The sequence below is a fragment of the Haliotis cracherodii genome, unplaced genomic scaffold, assembly GCF_022045235.1.
Source record: "Haliotis cracherodii isolate W230 unplaced genomic scaffold, xgHalCrac1.p SCAF_9, whole genome shotgun sequence".
NCBI lineage: Eukaryota > Metazoa > Mollusca > Gastropoda > Lepetellida > Haliotidae > Haliotis > Haliotis cracherodii.
The window spans coordinates 4424855-4452537 of NW_027266343.1; the positions used below are offsets into that span (position 1 = coordinate 4424855).

Consider the following 27683-nt stretch of genomic DNA (forward strand, 5'->3'; position numbering starts at 1 on the left):
ATGCTGTTACGAGTAAACCATTTTGCAATTTCAGAAAAACAAAGGATCGAAAATCTGCGAAAGAGGATTGTAAGTATATGTGATGTTCTTGTCGGAATTATACAGCTCCTTCCACGGTTGTCGATATTTCTCATAGCTACTACGCCGCATGTTTGACATACAAACCTGGGGTATTCTACAGTCCTCCAAATATCAAGGTCACAAGAAAGAAATAGTCAAGAATGAACGACCTTCACTATGAATATAGAATATGAAAGATGAATGTAGGTGGTAGATATTGATGAGGTCAGTTGTCACCTGATTTTGTTAAATAAAATGGTTCATGGTACATGCTTCTGATGTGAAGGGGTACTTCTGATTTCGCCTTCAATGCAAACACCTTTCTAGTTATCAAGTGTTACTGTGCGATAGAAAGGTCTACCATCTGACAAAGATGACCATTGAATGACCACACTTCTCCACCATCTCACAGAATTTACAATAATGTCACTCCTTAATAGTTTGTATGTTAATCACAAACCTATGTTACAGATCGAGAGGAGAAAACGTGAACTTCAGAAGGCACTGGCAACACGGGGTAAGTATTCACAAATAGACATTTTGTTGAAATCCCTTATGCGAATAGAACGTGGTATTCTTGTTCATGAGATTCCCCTTCAATAATGTTGGAGGAACGATTTTGAAGGAACTACTAGGTGTAACTTCTATAACATGAAGAAACAATAGTCATGGGTGTGTTTAAAACATATATGAAAGTATGTACTATTATTTGGTGACTTAGTGTTGCATCACCAACACAGACTTAAATGGAATTAATTAAAAATGTATTAGGTGAACTTGTGAAGGCACATATGTAAGAATTTCTAACGTTTATTTTGGAAACATATATAACTTTGTTTCTGAATATATCATTTCAGAATTCACAGCTGGGATCGTGAGTAGGAGTTTTCTAAATATACTCAGTTTTTTAATGTATATTTAAAATATCGTATATATAATCAAAAGTTGGTAATCGATTGTTCCAAATCATTGTCATTGACCCAGGTTCAATATGGCACACATGGAACCGTAGATTTTGAAGGTGAAGGTCATATGTTATCAATATCTATATATGGCTACCATTAAAGTCCAAAGCTGACTGGCATAGTCGTCCTAATGAAGCAGTCAGATCCCGGATTGTGGCCTGGGGAATGTTCACCCACTCTGCCTGAAGCGCTTGTTCCAACTGTCCGAGGTTCTCTGGTTGTTGCTGACGCTGGCACGAAAATGAAGATCCAGCGTTTTTATAGCCTGACAAGGGACGCTGCACGTGCATGTCATGTTGTTGTGTTTGAACACCAGACTTGTGGTGTTTACCTAGGCGAAGTCACCCGCTACTATCATTACTGTAAATTATGACAGTATCATGCCAATATTGTTCCAAATATCAAGTGAACTATCATGGTCAGTCATCTTGCATGTTAATGTTGTAATTTACAGCATATATGTAAGTATTACGGTTGTGTTTTTGCGCGAAACTTCAATCCTTATATTGTCAGATACATAAATCATAACAAAACAATCCATTAAATATCAAACTTTAATCATTGAAAGCGAACTATATCAACGCGGAGAGTCGTGACGTCATCCGTCCCAAACATTCCATTTGGAGTGACATCCCTTGGTCTTACAAACGGCAGAGAATGGCGGCTACCGCTATGTCATTTGCTTGAAATACATGTTGCACCCAGTAAAGTTAGCGTTGGAATTGGAAAGAAATCCAGACCCGGCTCATGCTGAAAATGGATACATACTAACGTTCTTTGAACTTTTGGTGTGTGTTTGAGTCATAATACGACCGCTGATGACGGGGATTACCGCTTGAGGCGGCGAGGTTGGATTTACTAAGGCACGATAGTGTGGAGCTCGGTGATTTCTTTTGGTGAGTCGAGCATTTTCTGTTATAGCTTCGAATGGACGCTTCTTTTCGGTGACCCGACACATACATGATCTGTCTGACTTCAAAGCCTGCATCATTCATAACCTAAATTGGTGTCGCTCTCAGTTTTCCCTAATATATTTTTATTGTTAATTTTAAACTTTGAAGAATTCCCCTAAAGTAGTTCTGTATCTCTCCGCGCGATTGACAACGTAACCACGTGACATAATGACGTTCATCGGGAAATGAACGACAGTCAGCTTGGTAGTGTTCACCTAGGCGAAGTCACCCGCTACTATCATTACTGTAAATTATGACAGTATCATGCCAATAGTGTTCTAAATATCAAGTGAACTATCATGGTCAGTCATCTTGCATGTTAATGTTGTTATTTACAGCATATACGTGAGTAGCTTACAAGGCATACATATTTAATACCAAGCACATGTTTATTTATGTTTTATATTATAGATATATGTGTTTTACTATGTGCTTACGCGTACCATGTTTTATTTTGTCTCGATCGAGTCTCAGCTGCAATCCCAGAGAACTATCACTCGATTTGTATTTGTTCATGTTGCACACGATGTTAAATGTGTTTCAGGAGGATGTCGTCGCTGTAATCAAAAGTCTGCCTCATGTTAGTACATTTCTGTTCATATTTCTAAACGCTGCAAACATATTCGGAGAAAATATTGCCTTTTTAACCATTTTCTAAATTTGGCAACGTGGAACAGGTCATTCCATGACCAAAATGTATTGGAATTAAACTTGGAATATGATCACATTTCATGTCATATGGTTTGTTTAGGAAGGCGTCACAGAGAAAGAACTCGACAGAATCCTGCAACAAATTCCTGATATCATATCAAAAGCGAGTACCTTTCATATATTCTCATCATAACTGTAAAATTACGGTCCGCCCGGAGACCGGAAGGTCCGAGGTTCGATCCCCGGCCGCGTCATACCAAAAGACGTTAAAAGATGGTACTTGTTGTCATCCTGTTGGTTGGTTTGTTGTTTTACGCCGCAATCAGCAATTTTCCAGCTATATGACGGCGGTCTGTAAATAATCGAGTCTGGACCACACCATCAAGTGATTGCTATAATGAGCATCGATCCACGCAATTGGGATCGATGACATGTATCAATCAAGTCAGCGAGCCTGACCAAAACAAGGACTGGTGGGGTCGGAGTCAGTATACTGTGTCTGAGTAGGGTATTAATGTTAAAACTGAAACATATTATCTCATTGTGCTAGCACTATAACATCGGCATCAGTCCGGACTAGTACAAGCAGCATCTTGGACGCGACGTTTAACCCCATTTCACCTCACCTGTAAAATGACGAAAGAGGTAAAAAAATGGCCGACAATCAATGAACAGATGACTGATTCCTTGAACAAATGTTTTCGACGGACAGAGATTTAATGCCTTCATGTAAAGCCAGCTTAATATCTGAGTTACATTCTCCGTCACAAACATGTAAAAGACGTGAAAGGCAAATAAAGTTATTCGAAATCGTTCGATTATCAAGGCTTTTAATCAATGTTCAATCCAAAGGAGGCACTTGCATTATCAGTGATGAAAGAGTCTTATAAACTATTTTGAATTGACATGTATTTCAGCATTATTCGTTTTTTTCTAAATTAACACATGCGTATTTATTCCCTTTGGAAAGGAAGTCGCCAGAGAAGTGTTGAACATCTGCCAAAAACAAGCCAACAAATCAGTCAGAGAAAATAGCCAAGGTGAGATAATGCCTGTCATTGTTTGCTCTCAGACTTTACCAGTGCGAGATCTTTGTGTGCGGGCCAAACTGTAACGTCGGATCTTGAGCTCACACCTCCTGTGACATGACTGTTTTCTATCTCGTGGGATGTTAACACTTTTCACCGGTACGTGTGTTCACTGAGTGCTGTCCGTTCGTTTTGTTTTCGGACCAGAACTCAAACAACGAAGGGTTAAATTCAAGAGCGTAACTTATGAATCACTTATATTTTCTCATATAGCAGTCAAGTGATGTGATCAACTGCTACATTATTTTTTAGATCCTTTTATCTTGTATTTTTTTTCAATCGACACAAATGGAAATCACAGGTTATTTGATGATTTACACACTACCCAGTGATTTTCTGATAGAATGAGTGAGTAAGTGAGTGAGTTTGGTTTAACGCCGCTTTTAGCAATATTCCAGCAATATTACGGCGGGGGACACCAGAAATGGGCTTCACACATTGTACCCATGTCGGGAATCGAACCTGGGTCTTCGGCGTGACGAGCGAACGCTTTAACCACTAGGCTACCCGACCGCCCCTTCCGATAGAAACAACACCCTACTGAGATGACAAGGCACCAGTCAGCGAACAGCATATCAATCAGTTTTGGATTACATGTTCTCTAGAACAAGTCTCAAGGAACCTCTTGTGGTCAGGGCTGGAGTCTTGCTCCCAATTGTACCAACCAGAGTGATGGATATTTCATGCGTGTTTTGGTTAAGTACTCGGTTAGAAAGTAGTTGTACAGTCTTTCAAAAAGTCAAGGGGGCACGGGTGGCCCATTCGTCTGAGGCGCCGCGATTCGCTGTGCAGAGTTGCGTCCCTTGGACACGCCAGAAACCAATGATTGTGGGTTCGAATCCCGGTTCGCCCCTATTTTGTTTCTAGGTTTGTCAGCACCATACCTGTGCTCGTGGATTTCACCGAAGTGGTAAACGTCCGAGACCTGCATCACTTCGGATATTAAGCTAACACACAGCGATATAATACTGTCAAAAAGGGCGTTACAACCAACTCACTCACTCCCTCACAAAGTCAGCGATGCATATAAGGAAATGTAGGTTGACGTTCATTTTATGTCTGCGGGTGTTTGATGACGGACTAATGAGGATGGTCATTACGATATGTGTTTCTCTTTCACAGCGTATGCAGCAGTCTCCTTTGTGACAGGCGACAAAACACAGCAGCAGGTATCTATGAACAGTTAACTGAGCAGCCCCTGTAAGATTATGTTAATATGTGATGTTATGGTTTGGTTTGTTTGTTGTCTAACGCCGCACTCAGCAATAGTCCAGCTATATGACGGCGGTGTGTAAATAATCGAGTCTGGACCAGACAATCCAGTGATTGACCTCATAAGCATCGATCCACGCCATTAGGATGATGACATGCATCAACCAAGTCAGCTAGCCTGACCACCCGATCCCGTTAGTCGCCTCTTACGACAAGAATAGTCGCCATTAACTGTAAACATAGGTTGCTGAAGATCTATTCTAACCCGGAGGCGACTAACGGGATCGGGTGGTCAGGCTCGCTGACTTGGTTGATACATGTCATCGTATCCCAATTGCGTGGACCGATGCTCAAGATGTCAATCACTAGATTGTCTGGTCCTGACTCGATTATTTATAGACCGCTGTCAAATAGCTGGATTATAGCTAAGTTACAGTTTATGTTACATACGCTTATCAAAGGTAAATCCTGTGCAAGAATATTAACATTTGTAATACTTTTCACATCAGATTATATTTGAAATTTGAGTCCACGCTATTAATTTAAGTGGGTTGATAGGAAACAAGATAAAAATACTTTATCTTTACAGGTCGACGCCATTGCTGCAATAACGGATGCAAAACAACATGAAGGTTCTGCAGAGGTAAATGTAAAGTTTCGGTCAAAAAATAGCATTAACCAGAGAAAGAAATGATACAACATGTTGTGTTTCTATTCCTATACATCCCGAGGAAATTTCGGGTGAGAATTGGTCCCCAAAACAGCTGTCTACCTTCAGCAGTGTTCATTGTGTGAAAGTACTCATAACATCAATCACTGGTTTACCTTGTAAAATATCAAGCATCACCTTTTCCTTACTTTCCTCTGGTAAACTACGATGTTTGTTATGGCCTACCCATGTACCAACACATGAAGCACATGACCACTGTTGCCCAGTTGTAACAATTGATCGTCACGATATGGCTGAAATATTGCCGATGTGACGTAAAGCAGTACCTCACTCACTCACTGTAACAATTGAATATATTACTCAAATTACCTGCATTGATATATTCAGGTTGAAGAATCAGGTATCTTCGTGACGGATGGAGGGGACCTTCCTTGTCAGCGTGTGTATAATATCCTGATCGAAGCCCTACCACTCACAGAACAGGTAAAGCTCGCCTTGATTCAGGATGCATATCCCTTCAGGAAACAATTATAGTTCAATTTTCTGTAGAATGTGGCACTCAATTTTGTTAAATACTTATCAACAAAGAAACGGAACACTTGCATATGCTTTTTAATTTTATAAGGTACACATGGATGATATCATGGGTGGTATAATACGGGTATATCGGAAATTAAGAGTATACTCTTACAGTGCTTCTTGTATTGACATGTGATACGCGAATTGTTTTATGAATGGGGCTTTCCGATTATTTTAACTTTCTGATGTGGAGCAAGTATGTATGTATTGATGTATTTTCTTTCATGAACCTAAATAGGCAAAATATCTGCTTAAAATACTCTCCCATTTTTAAAGTTAGATATCAACATTTCCTGAGAGAACCCATATTTGATCTGTGAACGAAATTAATTTGTCTTGCTGCAAAATGAAAACAGCCGCCAGAGAAACATTGATATCAACATGACTCTTTGATTTGATGCCAGGAAACCGCTGGGTGGGACATGGTTGTACAGGAAGTAAAGCGAAATATTTGATTCGTCCCTTTGTGAGGAATTCCTCAAATACATTCACAAATAATTTTGAATGGTGTGTTATTAGACTGAGTATACAATTGTGTAAACTTCCCTGCTGTCATTCACGCATAAAGACCCGCATTAATTCCTCCATCTGAAATATGCAGAAACTACGACGCCTGACAGACGGTGTCCTACGCAAGGCTGAGCAAGATGGTATATCAAGCATCGCCATTCAGCCAACTGGATATGGCATGGACACTTTACCAATGGCCGTGTTGGCTACATCCATCTTGGATACAGCCTTGAACTACTCATGTGTTTCTCTGGACGAAATAGTGGTGTGTGCGGACAAAGGCGAGGCGGATACGATTAAGGTACGTGAACAGACATGTGCACATTTACATTTACATCTCGTCAGTACGAATATTATTTCAGTATAATAATTGAGTATGGTCATTTTGTATGTGCATACGAGTGCTGATCAAAAAGTAAAGTTTTAAGCTTAACAAACGTCTACAATTGTGAAACTGTGTTTAATTATATCTTTCAACATAATCCCCCTGCTCTTGATTTACACTCTTCAATTACACTCAGGAATACGTTTTGTGAAGCCACCCTGAAAAACCGATTCACGGCAGCTTTGAGGTCACCGTTGTCGTCATGGCGTTTTCTATGAAGGTGTTCTTTCAGTTTATGAAACAGGTGGACATCACTTGTGCCAGGTCTGGCGAGTATGGAGGGTGAGTAAGCTCTTCGAACCCAAATTGTCGCACAGCAGCCTTTGCAAGACGCGAGGTGTGAGAAGAGGCATTGTCGTGAAGTAATAGAACTCCAGCAGTCAGCATTCCCCGACGCTTTTGATAGAATCGCTTTGGCGATAAAGTAAATCAGCATAGCAGGCACTGGTAATCGTCTTTTGTCTCTCTTAATAATCAAGAGGATCACACCCTATTCATCCCAGCCTGCAATGGCAATAATTTTCTTCACTGATCTTGCAGACTTGAATTTCTTTTGAGCGGGAGAAGTGGAATGGTGCCATTCCATGGATTGACGTTTTGACTCGGGATCATAGTGGTGAACCCTTTTTTCATCACCCGTTACTAATCTCTTTTTGGATTTGACGAATTAGCTCTCCATTTTCTCTGGCAATGTCAGTTCATTTTTCCTTAAGATAAGAATTTAGAAACTTTGGCACCCAACGAGCAGACACCAGTATCTTCTTCATATGTAAATATTCATGAATAACGGTTTCAATGGATCCATGGCTTATACCTGTGTCTTCCTCAAGTTCAGCAATGGTAATACAACCATGTCACAGTATAAGTTTTTCTTTCGCCTTGATTGAATATTCATTGATGGAAGTTGAGGGACGTCCAGACCTTGGGTCATCGCCAAGACTTGTTCTTCAAGCCTGAAACATAGCTCCCCAATGTGTAACAGTGGAATAGCTAGGGCAATTATCCCCATACACTTGTGACATGCGGTCATGAAGTTCTTTGTTAGTACTTTTCTCTAAAGTCCAATACTTGATGCCTGCTCGGTACTCGTTCTTGTCATTTGTGTCCATTTGGACCCCTATCACATTCTACTGGCTGTCACCGATATACAGACGGCCTCAACAGACCAAATACACTTGCAATGAACTACTTTGACTAGTTCACTTTGTTGTGGTCCATAGTTGAAAATTAGTTAGACTGAGATTTTTTTACCTGCACTCGTATTAGAAAATGATGTCACCACGAGTGTTAAATTACAAGTTTAAAACAATCAGATGTCGATTTAAATAACATCACAAAAGCATATAATAATTTTGTTATTTCGGTATCATTATACATTTACATGTACATTAATCATCCCAAGAACAGAAAGCAACAAATTAAATATGTACTTATATTATATACTATTTAAATATCTACAGGCATTTACAGCTGAGATTGACAAGCGCCCTCAACTTGGGAAAGGCAAAGGTAAGCTAATAATTAGTTTTTATGCTCCTATATTTCTTGCCATGGTACCCGGTAGATGCAGTTACTAATAAACTTACCCGTGAAGATCCTGGGTAGAATAGATCTTCAGCAACCCATACTTGCCGTAAAAGGCGACTATGCTTGTCGTAAAAGGTGACTAACGGGATCGGGTGGTCAGGCTCGCTGACTTGGTTGATGCATGTCATCGTTCCCAATTGCGTGGATCGATGCTCATGATATTAATCACAGGATTGTCTGGTCCAGACTCGATTATTTACAGACCGCCGTCATATGGCTGGAATATTGCTGAGCGCGGCGTTAAACAACAAACCAACCAACCAACCAACTAATACATTATAATGTATACATATGCGCTAGTTATTGTTCTATATTTCCTTGAATCTTGAACATATTATACGCACTTTAGAAAACATAAATATTGAAGGAAAAACATGGAGAGCGTATATCAAAATATTGGAGACAGTGCAAGTGTACATGCTCTTCAGACCCGTGAAGATCCGGGGTAGAATAGGTCTTCAGCAACCCATGCTTGCCGTGAAAGGCACGATGCTTGTCCGACGAGGCAACTAACGGGATCGGGTGGACAGGCTCGCTGACTTGGTTGATGCATGTCATCGATCCAAATTGCGTGGATCGATGTTCATGATGTCAATCACTGGATTGGCTGGTCCAGATTTGATTAATAACAGACCGCCGTCATATCGCTGGAAAATTGCTGAGTGCGATGTTAAACAACAAACAAACAAAACATGTTCTTCATCAGAACATTTAATACAAAGATATATAATATTGCGTACAGTACATAAACCTTTTCCAAGTTTCTGAATGCCTAATGGATTGTACCTACTTCGAAATTTAAGCAGTGCCTTCTAAATTTAATTACTTCTATCTCATGTTCAATATATTATCTGAACAGTGCCTTCTAAATTTAAGGCAGTCCATACCTCACCAAAACCATACAGAAAAAGCAGATTTCTAATATGTGTAGCCCAATTCGGGTATGTTCTATTGCCGGTTTGTTTGAGCATATACCTGCCACGAGGCATTGAAATCAGACGGAGCTAATATCGGATGCAATTCACATAACGGGTGATATGTAAAGGGACTCTCCCACAGTCACCATAGGTGACACGATTTGGTAACTGGAAATTAGTATTTAGTTCTAAATTCCAGTACTTTCGGTCGACAACTTCGATATTTTCTCTGTATGTAAATCCCATATTTCCCTTCCATAAGACAAAATGGTTCAATTAGCTTCTCAAATATTTCTAAAGCATTTATGACAGTTACATTGTGTTTAAATATGAACGTTTTTATCGGAATGGGAGCTTTGCTGCCCCGTGATGAAAGAGTAATTTTGACTTTGTCCAAAGCATTTTTGGTGTAACGATTGATCCCAAATAAACAACTTTAATTTCCCTTCCCTTATATGACCACTTCTCATATTTTGACAACCCCCTCCCCGTTCCTAAATACCATTGTCTGTGTTTTATCATCAATGATTTCCATGCCACACTTAATAACAGTCTCAGTGGAATCTGCTCTAAGTACCCATCACCAGCAAATAGTATGAATACAAGGATAACAGTTATCTTGGTCAACCAGGCAACAGATCATAGGATTCTTTTTCTTTGGATATACATGTATTTTGCTCAAGTTATTCCTTATTCACGTACAGAACTCGGATCTACCTTCTCTGTGACTATTGTCAAAGGAGACATTGTCCATCAGGATGTAAGTAATATGTTGTAGTTGACATTACTCAGTTCCTTTTAACAGATTGATCGGTATGACTTTTACATATTGAAAACTTCTCATAATACTCAAAATAATAAGATAATAATAAGACATAACCGAAAACAATCGAAGCCATACTTTGGGAGCTAGCGTCTTCAGAAGCTCAAAGATCTTTATTTTACGATTCCGAGCAAATATCCCTGTTCAGAATTTGTACCGCAAACTGACCATTTTTTGGGTTTATTGGATTGGGTTGTTTTCATAATATATTTGAAATAAGTGTATAGGGGCATTTGCAGTGAACATTGTGGAATTCGTCATCGAACGAATTTGGTGAGTTGACCTCGTTATCGTTACATCAATTTCCTTTTATATACGTTTGTGCAGTACTGACCCTGATTGTGACCATATATCTTGTTGCTGCTGAATATCTTGTAACTTTTTGTTACAAACCTCTGTGCATCCATTGATCAAGACCTCCAGAATTGATGGTCGGTCTCTATTTACCTGCTAATTTCTGTGACAGTCACCAGGTTTAAGATCAAGAGTAGCAGAATCAACTGTCCCATTTATATTCTGACAAACTCGTCAGCACATATTAAATATATTTCGCACGGGAAATAACGTATGGTCAGAATGTGTTGTTTTTATAGGATTAACTAGATGATTACACATCATCACAACATGGATAAGTCACCTACATTCCTGCTTCCATATGTATTTAATAAAACAATCCCGTGAGCACATAGGATTATTTCCCTTGAATTAATACAGAAATAAATTAATCACAAATTAATTACACATTAATTACAAATTAATGATACATGATTTCAGGTTGATGTGATTGTTAATTCGACTAGCTCGAGCCTCAGCTTGAGATGTGGGCAAGTTTCTGCAGCAATATATAAAGCTGCGGGAAACAGCATACAAGAAGAGTGCAGGGTCAACTATCCCACAGGTGTTAAGACGGAAGAGATAGCCGAGACTTCAGGAGGTCTTCTTCCGAGTCGGAGAATATACCACACGTCCCTGGGAGGTTGGTCAGAGCAGGTAATTCATCATTAATGTTGCATCAAGTTCTACAAGAGGAACTATGATTCAATTAACATGCTGGACCTGAAAAAAAAGTGTTATGTTCTCGATCTTGAAGCAGTGACTGAAATCATGATGTGCACCAAATGAAAAACCTGCCAAGTTGATGCCTGTGACAGATAGATTCTTTAGCCAGTTACAGCTGGCAGCGAAGTGTGGAAATGGTTGATCAATCTTCACCAAAATAACAAACTCTTAAATGCAATAACTCAGGTAAATATATACAGAAAAAGCTGGCATTTCCATGCATGTTCCTTTCAATGAAAACAGCATGGTTGGCCAGAAGTGTTGTTTACAGACTGATAGTTCTGTATATCCAGATATATGCAGTCGAGATATTCGTGCTTGTCAAAACTCCTTTATCCACACAAGATCTTTCGCCGTTCAATCGCTCTTCAGTAATGGTAATGAAAACCTTAACTTACATTGTAGTCCCTGGGCGACGCACAACAGTAGTATTTGTGACGTCATAATGCCATAGATGTAATAGTGACAATAGAGGGAGAAGTAAAACGTAGACCTAGGCGACAGCCAACGATAAGCTTTTGACGTCAAAAAGGATATGACGTCATAGCTAGTGATAATAAAGGGAGGCATGAATACATTATGGTGTGAGTGCACAAATACACATAAAGCTACATGGGGAAGTTTTGAAAATTATACTTTTGAATTAATATATATAACCTGAGTATCAAAACGTATTAGTACACTGTTGTTTCACAGTACTTGTTATCACTTGTAACCCGTAAATGAATTTTGTGTTCCAGAATTACAGAGCATTTTTTGTAAAATGTCTGACCAAGGCCTCGACCTCGAAATTGAAGAGCATCGCTTTCCCTATAATTGGTACAGGGAACTTGCGCTATCCATGCGATGAAGTGGCAAAATGTATCTTCAAGAGCTTTGATCAATTTAAAACAAGCAGCCCTGATTCTTCCCTGCGAGAGGCACGACTTGTTGTGTATCCAGAAGACAAGAAAAGTTTGGAGGTGTGGGTTTCATTGTTTGAGGCATGATATGATCCAGAATTTGGTGGAATATATGTGATTCCGTCGATAATCCCCTTAAACCAATATAGCTGTAACCCCCTGAAACTGAAAGAGATAATATTGACATTTAGCATGCATGTTCCTTTCAGTGAAAACGCCATAGTTGTTTCCTTTCAATGATAACACCCAAGTGTTGTTTTCTGATTGATAGTTCTTTTCACTCATAGTATCCAAAAAATCCAAGTTGAAATAAAGTTTGATGTCTTTTTATCATAGCTACAATTTTCAGAAAATTAATACTTTGAGTGAATGATATGTTGCTAATGTATCTGTTTCGCCAATTTAAAGGTTTCAATAATGTGCTGACTTGTTTTTAAAATTCAGAAACGTTAAAACAAACATCTATTACTTCTTGTCTATTGGATTCCGTAATGGGTAAAATTGTGAAATGTTGTTTTATGCCTATAAATACGTGCTCTGTGTGTTGTACACAAGTCTAGATAGTCATATACAACTCCGATTAAAACTTCAGCGTTTATTACAACTTGCATGGCAGACATATGCTAAGGGAAGCAACTCTTATAACAAGACTGCATGGAAGACAAATGAAGTAATTAAACCTTTAACCATAGGTACATTAATCATTACCGAGTCAGACAGGGAGACATTATGCAGTTCACTATAACATTCCGTTACGAAAGCACTTTCCTATAATTACTAAATTTAAGTTCACTGTCAAGATACAATGACAAAATGATTACAAGATAGACACAATTTTATGGATAACAACTTCTTTAATACTGTAAAAAGCGACGTTTCGGTATAGATCCTTATACCGTTGTCAAGCAAGACTGAATGTGGATTACTTACTTTGGAGATTTAACGTGCGGTTAATCATGGAGGTTGCTGGCGAGGATTTGGACGTTGTCCCAGTTGACGTCCAAATCCTCGCCAAGAACCTCCATGATTTCACCAAAAGAAAACTAACAGAAGCAGTCCACATTCGCCGCCACAAGGCATCAATCAACAGAGATCAAGGCTATGTCATACCATCCGCCTACTATGAACTCATCAAACAATAATCACCTGTTTATTGGCTTCATGCCCCATTGGCTTCTAGCTATGTGTTTTCTGTCCATCGTGTTGTGATAGCATCATCCTTTGTTGTCACACCTACCTATGTTATCCCACTCATGTTTGCCTTTGTTGTTACTGTTAATCCTCTACTGTTAATCCTCTACTTGCTATATATATTCTGCACTATGTCCCTCTTTCAGTCTTGCTTGACAACGGTATAAGGATCTATACCGAAACGTCGCTTTTTACAGTATTAAAGAAGTTGTTATCCATAAAATTGTGTCTATCTTGTCATATGCCAACTTGTAAGTAATGCCTATCAAACAAGACAAAATGATTAGTTTTAACTATACAACATCAGAAACATGGGGTTGCCTCACTGATGGGCGCAATCACACCTAACTTCTAGGTCCGTCTAACTCAGTGTGCAATAGGAACACGACGGTTTGGCATCACAACTGGTCTCACCGCACTATCAACTGACAGATGAACAACACCACTAAACGTACCAAGTTTACCATCCAGCATATCACTGAACTTTTCAGCAACTTCAACATTGGCAACACGCTCAATATTCTTCTCATGAATTGTGACTAAGTTCATGAGTGTAACAGTTTTGACACCTAGGAGAGGTGCAAAGTTCTCTTTCACAGCAACAAATTCAACAGAATACTTTTTCTTGTTAACAGGATTCTGAAGAAGAATGTCTAGACAAACAAGAGGAGTGACGTCAGTCTCATTCCACATCTGAAACTTTTTAGTTGTAGGTTTCAGACTTTTCAACTTATCTTTGACAATTGAAGATGGAATGATTTTAACAGCAGCACCGTGATCAATAGTGAAGTAGACATCTCTTCCATCAACAGTCATACTACATTTAGCAGGCTTGTCTGTGTTTCAATCTCCAAGCACAGAATTCATCCAATCTTCACCTTAAAGCTCAACATTGTTGACTTTGCTGTCTTGCCACTTACTGGGACACTTTGATGCAAAATGATTCAGTTGGTTACACTTCATGCACTTTTGTCCTCTTGCAGGACAACTTTTACGAGCCATGATATGAGAATAATTACAGAATTTACAGTCTCTTTCATGCTGAGATTAAGGTCTCTGACTTCTCGATGAAGAATTCATCTTCTGACTTGACCGAAGAGGCTTCTTTTTCCTTGAACTCACAGAATCTGTTGCAACTCTATTTATAGGTTCAGATCTGATCAACTTTGACTGCAGTGACACATTTTCAGTGGCTTTACAGATGTCTATACATCTTTCTAGGGTAAGATCCCTCTCTCTGAGCAGTGCTTGCAGAGTGTTGGGATCTCTAACTCCAAAGATGAGTCTCTTATTATTTGAAGAGATACATTTCTGACTATAATTGCAGGTTTTCACCAGAGAACGGATTGATCCTAAGAAATTTTGACATTTCTCCCAGCTTCTGGTGTTTGAAAATGGTATCCATTGAAAACATTTAAGACTTCATCAGCAAGTGTGTTTAATATCAAAGCTACTTGATATTCCCTTCCATACCCTGGCAGGTTCACAAGTATAGAATAATGTGTCCATATCTGCTTGAATGTTTCCATTTTTCAGCAGTGTTGGATTTAATAACAAGTGGTGGTGGAGGTTTGATACCAGTAACAGGCCGTTGAACTTGAGGAGGATTGTCGGCCATATTTGAAGACTTGAAGCAAGGCTAGACTATCTTCACAAACAAAATACACACGTGTAGCGTGTTAATGCAGACAGGAATCTCTCGAGTGTGCAGAATGTCACTTATCAGGTCAAATTAAGATTCAATCATAGATTCAAGTGTTCATTCATTTCAGCGAGTAACATCACTACTGAGACAGTTGAATGATCGACGCACGTGGTCCGGAACACTTCGTCTTCCACACAGCAATTCAGACAGAAAACTGACATAAATAGGTCGTGGCATCATGAAGAGTGAGAAAGTCACCTGCTGCCATCTGCTGCTGTGTGTTGTACACATGTCTAGATAGTCATAGACAACTCAGATTTTAACTTCAGCGTTTATTACAACTTGCATGGCAGACATATGCCAAGCAAAGCAACTCTTATACCAATGCGGCACACCACGTAGCACATAGTGTCACAGTGAAGACCGCCTCCACTGTCTAGTGGTAGATCACCTGCTCGCAGAGTGGAAATTCCGGGATTCGATCCCCATACGCGTCAAACCAAAAGACGTTAAACGATGGTACGTAATATCTGTTGCTATCCTGCTTGGAGTCAGTTTATTTTGTCTGAGTGGGATATTCATGTTGAACTGCAGCATGGAAGCTCAGTTAGCTAGCACTATAAAACCAACATTAGTCCGGACTAGTACAAGCAGCCACACATATACACACACGTGCATGCACGTCGCTATAATTATATGCAATAATCTTGAACGCGACGCTAAACCCCATTTCCCCACACAGTTCTGGTAATTACGTATTTGAATCGTTATGGGAAACATTTTCTGCTTGGTTCTTGTTTCACAAATGACCACGCCCAAGGCATTAGATTCTTTATTGTTCATAATGAATTTGCTACAGATCTTTGACGGTGCCACGCCAGCAGAAGCAGTTCCAGATGTGCGTCCAGTATATTCCTCAACAAGCGATTTTACATTACAAACAGGTACTTCAGCGAGATTCAATATTTTACTTCGTACAAAATACTTAAAAATATGAAAAGGTTACGTACTAGACGCATTATTAATTAATGTATTCCATAATATATGCTACCCAATCAGTTTCTGTGCTGCCATGTCCTTGTGCAGTTATTGAGCAGTGATGTATTTATACATTAACAAGTCATTGAAATAGCACATTGTTTATAGTTTAACCGTCAAGCGTGCTGTTTTCTTGTGATACAATATAGTGTTGACTAATAAAGTGCAACCCCCGTGAAGATCCGTGTTATAACTGGTCTTTATTAACCCGTCGTAAGAAGCAACTAACGGGAAAGGGTGGTCAGGCTCGCTGACGTAGTTGATACATGTCATCGCTTCACAATTGGGTAGATCGATGCTCATGATGTCATGTTTTGTCTTGTCCAGATTTGATATGTTTATAGACCTATATGTGATATAGCTGGGATATTGCGGAATACGGCGTTAAACAGAATAAAAAGAAGAAGAAAATAACACATGTCCGATTTACTTACCTATATTCAGAGGTTCAGGACGATTTGTGGAAATGAAAGCATATGCCATCTCAAGTTTACTGGGAAAACAATATGTGACATGCTGAACTTCCACATTGATAACAAGGACATTTAGGGAAGATGTAGGCATCCCAATGGGCACCTGTTGTGCTCCCCTTCTTGCGGATCTGGGCTGGTCGGGTACCCTAGTGGTTAAAGTGTTCGCTTGTCACGCCAAAAACCCGGGTTAGATTCCCGACATGTGTACACTGTGTGAATCATATTTCTGGTGTACCCCGCCGTGATATTACTGGAATATTGCTAAAGGCGGCGTAAAGCCATACTCACTCACTCACTCACTCATTCACTCTTGCGGATCTGATTCTTGATGCATATGATTCGAAATTTCTGTTCGGAGTGACAAAGTCAAAACAAAGGTAATTTGGCCAAGAAGGTTAACTTAAGCCTCAGGTATATCGACGATCTGATATCATTCAATAACAATCAAATAGTCAATTCCCTTCCACTTATTTACCCACCTGAACTAGAAATAAAGAGACCAGTGAGACCGCCTCATCTTTTTCATACTTAGATCTATGCATAAAGATATTGACAAAATCTTTATGCATAGACAAAACACTTTCCACAAGACTGTATGACTTCGACTGTTCAATAGTCAACTTTCCCTCCATGTCGAGCAATATTCCAGCAGCTCCAGCTTTTGGTGTTTACATTTCACAACGTTTGGCCAACGCTTCCGCCATCGGTCAAACATTCATATTATGGTCCAAAGCAATCTCCAAATGGCAATTTGAGGCAATTTTGCAGCACCTTGCCTAGTTTGCCTAACGCAGCAGTGGCCTTTGACGTCGGTGTACTTGTCCAAGACGTGCATAGTGGAAGGGTCAGGACACATGGCTGGCTTATGCATTCTGTTGATGTTTTGCTGCTGGAGGTAGTGAGGCGCGATACGTTTACGGTGGGCATCAGCGTTCTGTCAGTCATAATGACCCCACCCCACGTTCGTATGACTAATCTGCGATTAACGCAGTGTCTGCAGAAACCTGTTCCAAAGTCTGCAAATCACAGACTGAGACACATTGAACATATTGACTATCTTTCGACGAGTTCTTCTATTTTGAAGAATGCTAATAGCCCTTATGCGTTCATCGCGAATTCTCAGTTTGATCACAAATACTGCATTGAAGCAAGATTGGAGAGCTTGTGGATAGGCCTGCAGATAAGAATGCGGATTGTGAAAATCAGCACTACTAATCAGAGCGATTTGACGACCATTCACTGTGTTGGGGCATTAGGTTTTGGTTCCGAAACCGTTCTGGCAGTCCTTTTTCAAATTCATTCTCTCGTCAGACGACAGGTTATTACCTAGCACATTGGTGCTCAGTAGACAATATTTGTTACCCAAGTAAACACAGGATTTATTTGAAGTTAGATCTAATACATGATGCAGTTTTTGCTTTATCTGCTGTAGCTGTGGGCATGGCTGGGCACATCCAACTGCCTGGACACTGGAGTCCAATGACTGAGGAACAGTTTGTGAGCGAAGTACAGCTCGAACCTGAAGATAAAGAATACAAGTTGGTGGCTAGACAATTCAATACAGGCGTTGACAATGAATACACCATTGTCGAGGTAACGTTTTAGTAACTTATGTCAACTGAGATCATGTGACGCATTGCTGTTAGCACCTCTTCTCTTTTTGATGTTAATATCACATGCGAACCATGACTTATATCCCAACTCACTACTCACTTCAGTCTGACTGCATTCTTTCGTGGGGGAGTATTGTTCTATAGACTCAAATCTGAAAGAACCATGCCCTTAAAGTTTGCAACCCAAGCTTAAGAAAATAAATTATATGCTCGTCCACATTAATGACATCCCTGTTGGTTTGTACAATTATAGATTCTATACTCAGCTGGTTTTCCCGGAATTGATTTTAAGGATGTAGGATGCATATTGGTTACTGCCGTAAAACAAGATTCACTCGAATCTTAGTATCTGGGTACATAAATAGAAATGTGATATGTCATATTCTTTCCAGACTAGGAAATATATGCTTGCTGTGTTAGACCTGAATAGGACAGTGATTCTATATTCTCAGTGATCCTTACTGCTTTCTCAGCCAAGTATATGCTAGAGGTGTTCAATAGCTTGTAGCAAACATTGTCGCCCTTGCAATTTTCACTCCAGTCAAAGTAGCTGTTTGAGTAGCCTTCTTGTTATACACTGCAATTACTCCTTTCGAGGTGCATGGTAAGTTTAATTTAATTGTAGGTGTTCTACTTTGATATTTGAAAGACAAACCAAGTATGCATATCAGCAATTTCAAGTCCTTACGTTGCAGATAAAGAGAATCCAGAACCGCACACTGTATCTCCAGTATGTGATGCTCCTGCACCAGATGGCAACACAGAACCCGGATGTTGATCTTGAGAGACACCTATGGCACGGAACAAATGGAGATGTTGTGACCAGTATCAATCTTCATGGTTTCAGTCGCAGCTATGTAGCAGGTACCTGTCTACAAACCAAATACAACAATATTCAGCACGTCTAGTTCAATATTGATTTCAAGGACGACAGACAAGAAGCGTTTGAAATAATGCACCCAATATATTTTCATAATTTTCACTAGCTGAATATCTGTCGATTTTCAGTTGTTGATGAGAATATATATATATATATATATATATATATATATATATATATATATATATATATATATATATATATTCATCACTAATATTTTCAACATTCCTGTAAAATCATCACAGTTTGAACTTGACTGTCAGGATTATGTATCACATAAAGACATGGTACAACCTGCGAATAGAAACGTATGGTAAAACATAATGGGCGTGAACAAAATTTGTACTGTAAGTACTACCAAATTAACTGTGTTCATTATTGAATTCCTACACATCTTTTCAAACAAATAAACACAGTGAGTGAGTGAGCTATGATTTAACGTCACATCGGCAGTAGTTCAGCCATAACGTGACGCGAACTGACATATAATACAAAGATTTGTATGGAACAAATATGTCAGCGAAGGACAGTAAAAATAACTAGAGTATAACAGTTTGGATTTTAAAACTAAACTGACGTCCAAATGAAACTTTAAAAACTGAAAATATACATTTCAGACAAAGCATAATTTTGTTTTTGATGAAGTCTATCTAAAACACAAAACCTAAACACAACAATAGTGTATGCAGAAAATGTTAATCGTCTGTTACATGTTTGCGAAAAACACATGCACCACGGACAACTGCAAATGCACGTGCGGGTAAGGGTATAAAACGATTGCAACAGCAAGTCAGACATCCAGTGATAAAAAACACACTAAAGGAATGCCACGACTCACAGTCGAACAACGTGAACGAGCCTCGGGTATTGTACAGATGGGAGCCACCCACGCCCATATTGCAAGAACCTTCGGTTGCTCCCGTGTTGCCGTTACCAACTTGATGCAATGTAACCAACAGACAGGGCGGACCGCTGACAGGCCAAGAACAGGCAGACCCAGGGTGACCACGCCCCATGATGACCGGTACTTGCGTACCTTGCACCTCCGAAATCGCTTCCTGACAGTGACGTCATCGGCGACAAATGCCTTAGGTCACAGGGTTAGTTGACAGACAGTGGCCAGGAGACTCAGGGCTCATCGAATCAGGGCTTTTAGATCATACAGATGACAGCTATTGACAGCACAACATCGTCGTCTGCGATTGAGATGGGCCCGGACTGTACGACGTTGGCAACGACGTGACTGGCAGAGGGTTGTCTTTACTGACGAAAGTCGATTCTGTATGTTTAGGGCTGATGGAAGACAACGTGTTTACCGCCAAAGGGGTGAACGAACGGCGGCGTGTTGCGTGCAGGAGGTCGTACCATATGGTGGAGGGAATGTCATGGTGTGGGGAGGGATCTGTGGACAGGAGAGGACACCGCTGGCCATCGTTGACGGCACACTCTGTCGCTGTGGTGACTCAGCATAACACCACTGCCACAGGCTAATTTGCATATCAGATGACCGGACTTTTCTCTTGTTTGTAAACAAACGCGCTTTTTCAGCAGAAAACAGTATAGAACGGACTAAAGCAAGTATTTCGGGCGCTTTACATGTTGTTTTGCATAATTATGTAGATATGCGACTACAACCGCGACAGTGAGTTGCATGACAATATATATTTATACATCAAAGTGACCGTATCGCTAGCTCTCCGTTTGGCTTCGACGACAGCACATTTGTTTATCACAATGTGAAAGCTTGTCAAAAATGAAAGGGATGAACAGCATACGCAATATCTTGAATGGACTGTGAAAGATGTGACGAATCGTCACATGGCACTGGCCTGTGGCAGAGGTACTATGCTGGCTGGCTGCCGGCCGCAAGGAAGTGAGAGTGAGATCAGCGGTACATGGATAACATTCTTCATCCAGTTGTCCTACCATTTCTCCAACAGCAGCCACGTGGTGTCATTTATCAGCATGATAACGCTAGAGCCCATACAGCCCAAATTGTCACTTACTTCCTCGCAGCCAACAAGATCAACTGGGACTGGGATCTTCGTGTTCGACAACGACCACACTCTCCAGCCAACCGGCAAGAACTGATCTTGGCCCTCCAAGGCGAATGGCGTCAAATCCCACGTAACCTCATCAGACGACTGACTTTTTCTGTGCGTGGAAGAGTTTTAGCGTGTATTGAGGCATTTGGTGGTCACACACGCTACTAATGACTTGTTATTGAACGTGAGTGATTGTTTATGTACTCTGCCTATTGTCCATGATTCTGAAAGCTCGAGTTTTGTACTACACCCAACTTTGGGGGGCTCTGACGTCATTCTCAGTCGCGGTATGATTGTCATTTTCAGTGTTGATTGTGTTGATATATTGATCTTCTCAATACACTTTACTTCATGCATGTATGTTTTGTTGTTTTTGAGCAAGAGTGATTTCAAACTCTGGTAAAATTTCTTTTGGACGTCAGTTTAGTTGAGAACATTAAAAAGAATACATTTTCAATCAACAATACAATATAAAAATGGGCTATAGATCACCAGCAACCAAAGTTAGGCCACCTTACTGGGGACCGTGGGGACTTACAATACTTATGCTACCTGCACGGCTCCCCAGCAGGATTTACACCATCTAAGTTACAAATTATACATTACCAATATAAAATATAGCTATTTACACAATTCAAAATTTATCAATCAGTTCAATTTCTTTAAAAAAAACAAGAATTAAATGAGTACTTACCTGATTAAAAAGATCCTTGATTGATGAAACCTGAAAATAAATATCCCTTGTGCATGAAAAATCGATACAGACAAGCAGGACATGCTTAACTGTGATTCTTTCATCACAAGGGACACAGAATGGAGGATCTTCGCCTTTCAATAAATATTCATGTGTATAACGTGAATGGCCAATATGACATTGTTGGATAATGACCTCTTCAAATCTGGACTGACAAGCCAAGTAGGTATAACCGATATTTGCTTTTATTGCATGTAATTTATTTATACTCACTTGGGTGCCTGTAGCCGAGAAAGTGAATCTGAAAAGATGTGGAACTGTTTACTGCTGGATTTATTTGAATATATTCCAAAGCAACACTGGAGACTGTGCTACCATCCTTGGATCCATCTGTAAAAATGGAACGGTGGGATTCCTATTTATTTCTAACTTGTATATATTCTTTGGTGATATATCAACTGATTGGTGTCTGATAAAGCCTGAAAGGAGAAATATTATCAAGATTAATATTTGCAGCTGTAATGTGGGGTTTAATCTGAATGCCTAATGGTGGGACCAGCTTAGGCTTACTGTGAAAAAGTTCTTCATAAAGGGGTTGAAAAACACAGTTTGATGGGTTAAAATGTAGTTTAGTCATGCATTGTAGTGATAATTTGATACTCTGTTGCTTCAAAATGGTTCAGCAGCTTCAACATATAAGCTTTCCACGGGAGATGTTCGAAATGCGCCTAGACAAAGTCGTAGGTCCTGATGGTGAATTGAATCTAATTTTTGTAAATTGCTCTTACAGGCTCCACCATAAACGATGGAGCCATAATCTAAGCCAGTTGGCTTTGGTAAAGTTCCACCTTGATGGGGGTGGAGCATGAGATGGATTATTTGCTGTTAGGATTGAAGGGAAATGATCGCTTCCACACAAGTCATTGTGAACAGACCACGTAAATTCGTTTAAGAGACGAAAAGGTAATGTGCAAAGTCAGTCGGACTGCAACAACTTGTGGATCACACCCTGCCTCACCTAAGCAGAAGATCCGCCAGGAAGCTTTAACACCTGGTGGAGAAAAGGAATGGAAGGAGCTGAGCAGAGCTGTCGTTCTGCCTGAGATATGTCTCCTTGAGACATATTGCCGATGGCGTATAATCTTGGATTAAAAGATGTATGTCGTTACAATTGGTGCTGGGACCTCTGCAATTCTACTGTACTAGTTCCTGGGAATTGTTTATCTTGTAGGCGGATGAACAGAAGATCTATTTCTCCCATTTCGCCGCGACTTACTTCTGTTGCGCCCTTGACAATGAGGAGAGAGATCCATGTCCTCCAAGGTTTCAAATCGATTGTAAATTTGTATAGGGTCACGGCGACCCTTTTACACACGATGTGATTTTGTTGATTAATCAACGTTCTTGTTGGCGTTTTTCAACATAGGAACAAGGAATAATTTTCTGAGGAAACCCAGGTTATGTCTGTCTGACATTGAACGGATGTGACTGTTTTTGAGGATGCACGCGACACTGCTGCTGAGTAGGAGACAGTTGAAGTTGGGGAGACAGTGGCCATGATCATTCGCTTAGCTTCTGGGAAGGTGATATTCCTTTCACGCTTTAACTGAACAATCTGGTGTTGAATTTTGAACTTTGGATATGACTTCGAGGAAGCCACATGATCTCCGGAACAGTTTGCACATTTAGGGTTTTTTGTACGCTTATCCTCAGTATTATGATCATGTTCTCCACATTGATGACATTTCTTTTTATTGTCACATGAGTAGGCTCCATGCCCAAACTGCTGACACTTGAAACACCGAAGTGGATAAGGAATGTACTTATCCACTTCGATGTTAAAATATCCTGCTTTGGTGGTGTTGGTTTTGAAAAAGTAATTAAATACGTGTTGGATTTATAGATGGCGTCTTCTATTTAGTACGTGAAAAGTTTCCCATTTTGAATTACCTGATCTTTCAATTCATTTGTAATTTCAGTTTCAGTCATGTCATAGAGACATCCATCTCTGTCCCTGATAAAGCCTTTGCTAGAGTTGAGAGTTTTATGTGGTGAGATCAAAACAGCCGTAGAAACTAAATATTTGGCAACTTGTAAGGTTGTTGATTGTTTTTCAGATAAACATTTGACCAGCAGGAGTCCAGATCGAAGTGTTTTGACATTCTGCACGTCTCCCACAATGCCGTAAAGTGCCGTGGAGATGGCTAAATGATTTAGCCTCAAAGGTGTTCCATCAGCACCAGAAACCACTAAAAATCGAGACCATCTATAAGAACAATGTTTTGTTGTAGAATGTTCCTTGTCAGAGGAATCATCTAATGCTCGTTTTTTGTTGTTGAGCCATGGTGAAGTTGTATATAGTTCACCATCCCAGCTCCCCACCCACTATGGAGTATCACAAGGACAATGCTGTAAACCAGTGGGTCTCCAACTAGCAGCACAAAGAATACTGGGATGATTTACTCAAGCAGATTAACTAATAAATTCATCAATCCACCAGATTGGCCCATGAGCCACCGCCTTCTGGGCATATGACTCTAGGCAATTGAAAGAATTAACAATTAAAATTCAAGATTTGATACATATAGAATCTGGCCAAGTCCAAAAAGCTTCCTCTTTGATAAGTCAAGATCAGCGTGTTGGTAATATGTGACGTATTAGTCTTTTGTGTTTTAAGCAATGCTATCTTAGCACACAACCACGGATCACCCAAATGCTCACACGTAAATCCTACTGGGGAAACAGGCAGGAAGTAGAGGTTAGTTTCCATGATTCCAAGCAAGGTGGTCTGGCTTTGGTTTCTGGTGGTCTATGGCCTATTTCAATGTTGATTATGCAGCTGAGAACATTTGCTTTACTTCATTCTCGTTTTGTTTAATACTAATTCTGTTATACACTGTATAACACTTATTATTTATGCCATTCTATGCTGGCTTAGATGAAGCAATTTTATCAGCTTCATCTCCCACTGTTTCCACAGCATGAGCGAATTCTTTTTCCCTGACGCTGTTCATAGCTGATAGCAGGAGAAGACCGTTGTTCACAACAAAGGTTTCGTTTTCTAAGCTTCAAAGGGGAACTGTTTTCTTGTACCTTTACACCCTGAAGTCTTCGAATTAGCAGAAAACACAAATAACACTTAAATTGGTAACATTGCTTGGGACACAAAAATATATACTACCAACAAAAAATTATTGAACTGATGAAATGATAGTTTTAATGACAATAAGTATCTGCAAGATTAATTTTGGGCGTGTAAATCAATTTCTGGTGTGTCCACTATGCTGGTTGATACATGCACGGCTTACTGTTGAGTAACTTGCCCATGGTTGCCCGTTTTATTGCCCTATATTACCAGAGCTATCCAAAGCTAGGCCACGTTGACGGGAACTTGGTCTCTGGCGTACACCCTCCACCTGAGAATATCCCCTAGATGTCAGGGGGCTACGCCTCTTGTCGGAGACGGTGACGACCTGTGCAGCATGTGGCATGGCATTGTCATCTTCCAGCTTAGATTTTCTTGTGAGTTGAAAAATGACAGGACAACAAATGTCTGTCCAATAAAATGCCCATTCACAGTAACTAAATCAGTTCGTCTGTCATGTGCCCCACACCATGACACTACCGACCCCATACCGATCATGCTCAAGGATTATTAAGACGGATTTTGACGGTAAATGCGGAAATTCGCTTTCCTGTCATTGTACAGAATTTTCTATTGATACGAAGGCTGGTCAAAGAGTTTGAAGCCTAACATACAAAACCAACAATTGTGAAAGTGCTCTTAATTTTAATCATAATCTCCCTACTTTTCAAGACACTTCTCATATCGAAAGTGAAACTTTTTAATTCCAGTCAGGAAGAAATGTCCTGAAGCCACCCTGAAATGACCATTCACAGCAGCCTTGAGGTCATCATTGTCATCACAGAGGTTTTCAGGGAGTTGTTCTTTCAGTTTAGAAAACAGGTGGACCAGGTCTTGCGAGTGTGGAGGGTTAGGTAGCTCTTCGAACCCACAGTCAGCATTATTCACCGCTTTTCTTTCATAGAATCTCTCAGGCGATGAAGCAAATCAACAATGTAGCCACCAGTAATCAGCAAGGATCCCAGAATACAGTGGCCATAAATTTCTTCACTGATCTTGAAGACTTGCATTTCTTTGGTGCAGGAGATATGGAATGGTGCCATTCCATGTTTCATCACCCGTTACTATTCCCTTTTGAATTTGATGAAATATTATTCAATTAACTCTTCTTTTCCTCTGGCAATGTCAGTGCATTTTTCCTTAAGATGAGAATTTAGAAACTTTGGCACCCAACGAGCAGATATCTTATTTATCTGTAAATATCCATGAATAATAGTTTCAGTGGATCCTTGGCTTTGACCTGTGTTTTCCTACAGTCAACATGGTAATACGTCTATCTGATAGTATAAGGTTTTTCTATCTCCTTGATTGAATCGTCATTGATTGAAGTTGAGGGACGTCCAGACCTAAGGTCATCGTCATGGCTTGTTTTCTAAGCCTTAAACATAGCTGCCCAACGTTTAACAGTCGAATAGCTTGTGCAATTATACCCAAAAACTTGTGACATAAGTCCTGGATTTCTTGGGGAGTACTTTTATCTTAAGTAAAAAACTTGATGCCTGCCCGGTACTCGTTCTTTTCCATTTGTGTCCACTTGGACCCATATCACATTCGACTGGCTGTCATAAATATTCAAACAGACTTTAATTTCCGGATTATTTCTCTTTGGTAGACGCTAAAGTGTACCAAGACTCTGGACCATTTCTACAGCTTGAGCAAAACTGGCATATATGACTTATGTTTAGGATATTTCCAAATTTGACGCATCTATCACCAAAGCGATACCCGATGCAATTCCCTGTTTTGACTTGACTGTGCCGTATGTTTAAGTATTTGACTTGCCTTTTCATGCGTCTTTGATGCTACCATTTCGAGAACACTTGGTACCATCACTATTCAATAGTAATCCATCACTATTCAATAGTAATCCATCACCCTATACTCATGATGTGATCGAAATCGTACAATGGTGTATGTTTTTAGGAAAGATTTCTAAAGTTTACTGAGAAAACAATATGTGAAATGCTGGACTTCCTCATTGATAAGGGACGGTCGGGTAGCCTATTGGTTAAAGCATTCGCTCATTATGCCGAAGACCTGGGTTCGATTCCCGACATGGGTGTCCCCCGTCGTGGTATTGCTGAAATATTGCTGAAATATTGCTTAAAGCAGCGTAAAACCATACTCACTCACTCCTCATTGATAACATCTACGTTAAATTTGGGGGTAAGACTGTATGACAAGAGGGATGGCACTGTAACACAGAGAGAGAGAGAGAGAGAGAGAGAGAGAGAGAGAGAGAGAGAGAGAGAGAGAGAGAGAGAGAGAGGTGTTTATAAACTGTCCTATAAATCTATAAATTCCATTACAGTCCATATGTATGGAAAGGGGACTTATTTTGCTGTCAGTCCCAGCTACTCCGCCTACGGTTACTCCCCTCCAAATGAAGATGGTATCAAGCACGTCTATTACGCATCCGTACTCACTGGACACTTCACTGAAGGAGAAGGAGACATGGTAGTCCCCCCACCTCTAGACCCCGAACACCCAAGCATCCTGTATGACAGTTTGGTTGACGACGTGGACGACCCCGGCATGTACGTGGTGTTCAACGACGTCCAGGCCTATCCCAAGTACCTCATCACTTTTCGGGAGTAA

General features: G+C 40.1%; 1 protein-coding gene across 1 annotated transcript; it reads left to right on the forward strand.

Annotated features, from left to right (window-relative positions):
* Positions 1-27683, forward strand: LOC139453036 (protein mono-ADP-ribosyltransferase PARP15-like). The gene is made up of 18 exons (XM_071234660.1): positions 1-69; positions 532-577; positions 918-934; positions 2523-2558; positions 2730-2792; positions 3600-3669; positions 4840-4886; positions 5519-5572; positions 5987-6082; positions 6780-6989; positions 8534-8582; positions 10282-10337; positions 11175-11390; positions 12200-12421; positions 16057-16141; positions 18141-18301; positions 19017-19185; positions 27397-27683. Exons 1-18 carry the CDS (start codon positions 1-3, stop codon positions 27681-27683), a joined length of 1953 nt encoding a protein of 650 aa, XP_071090761.1.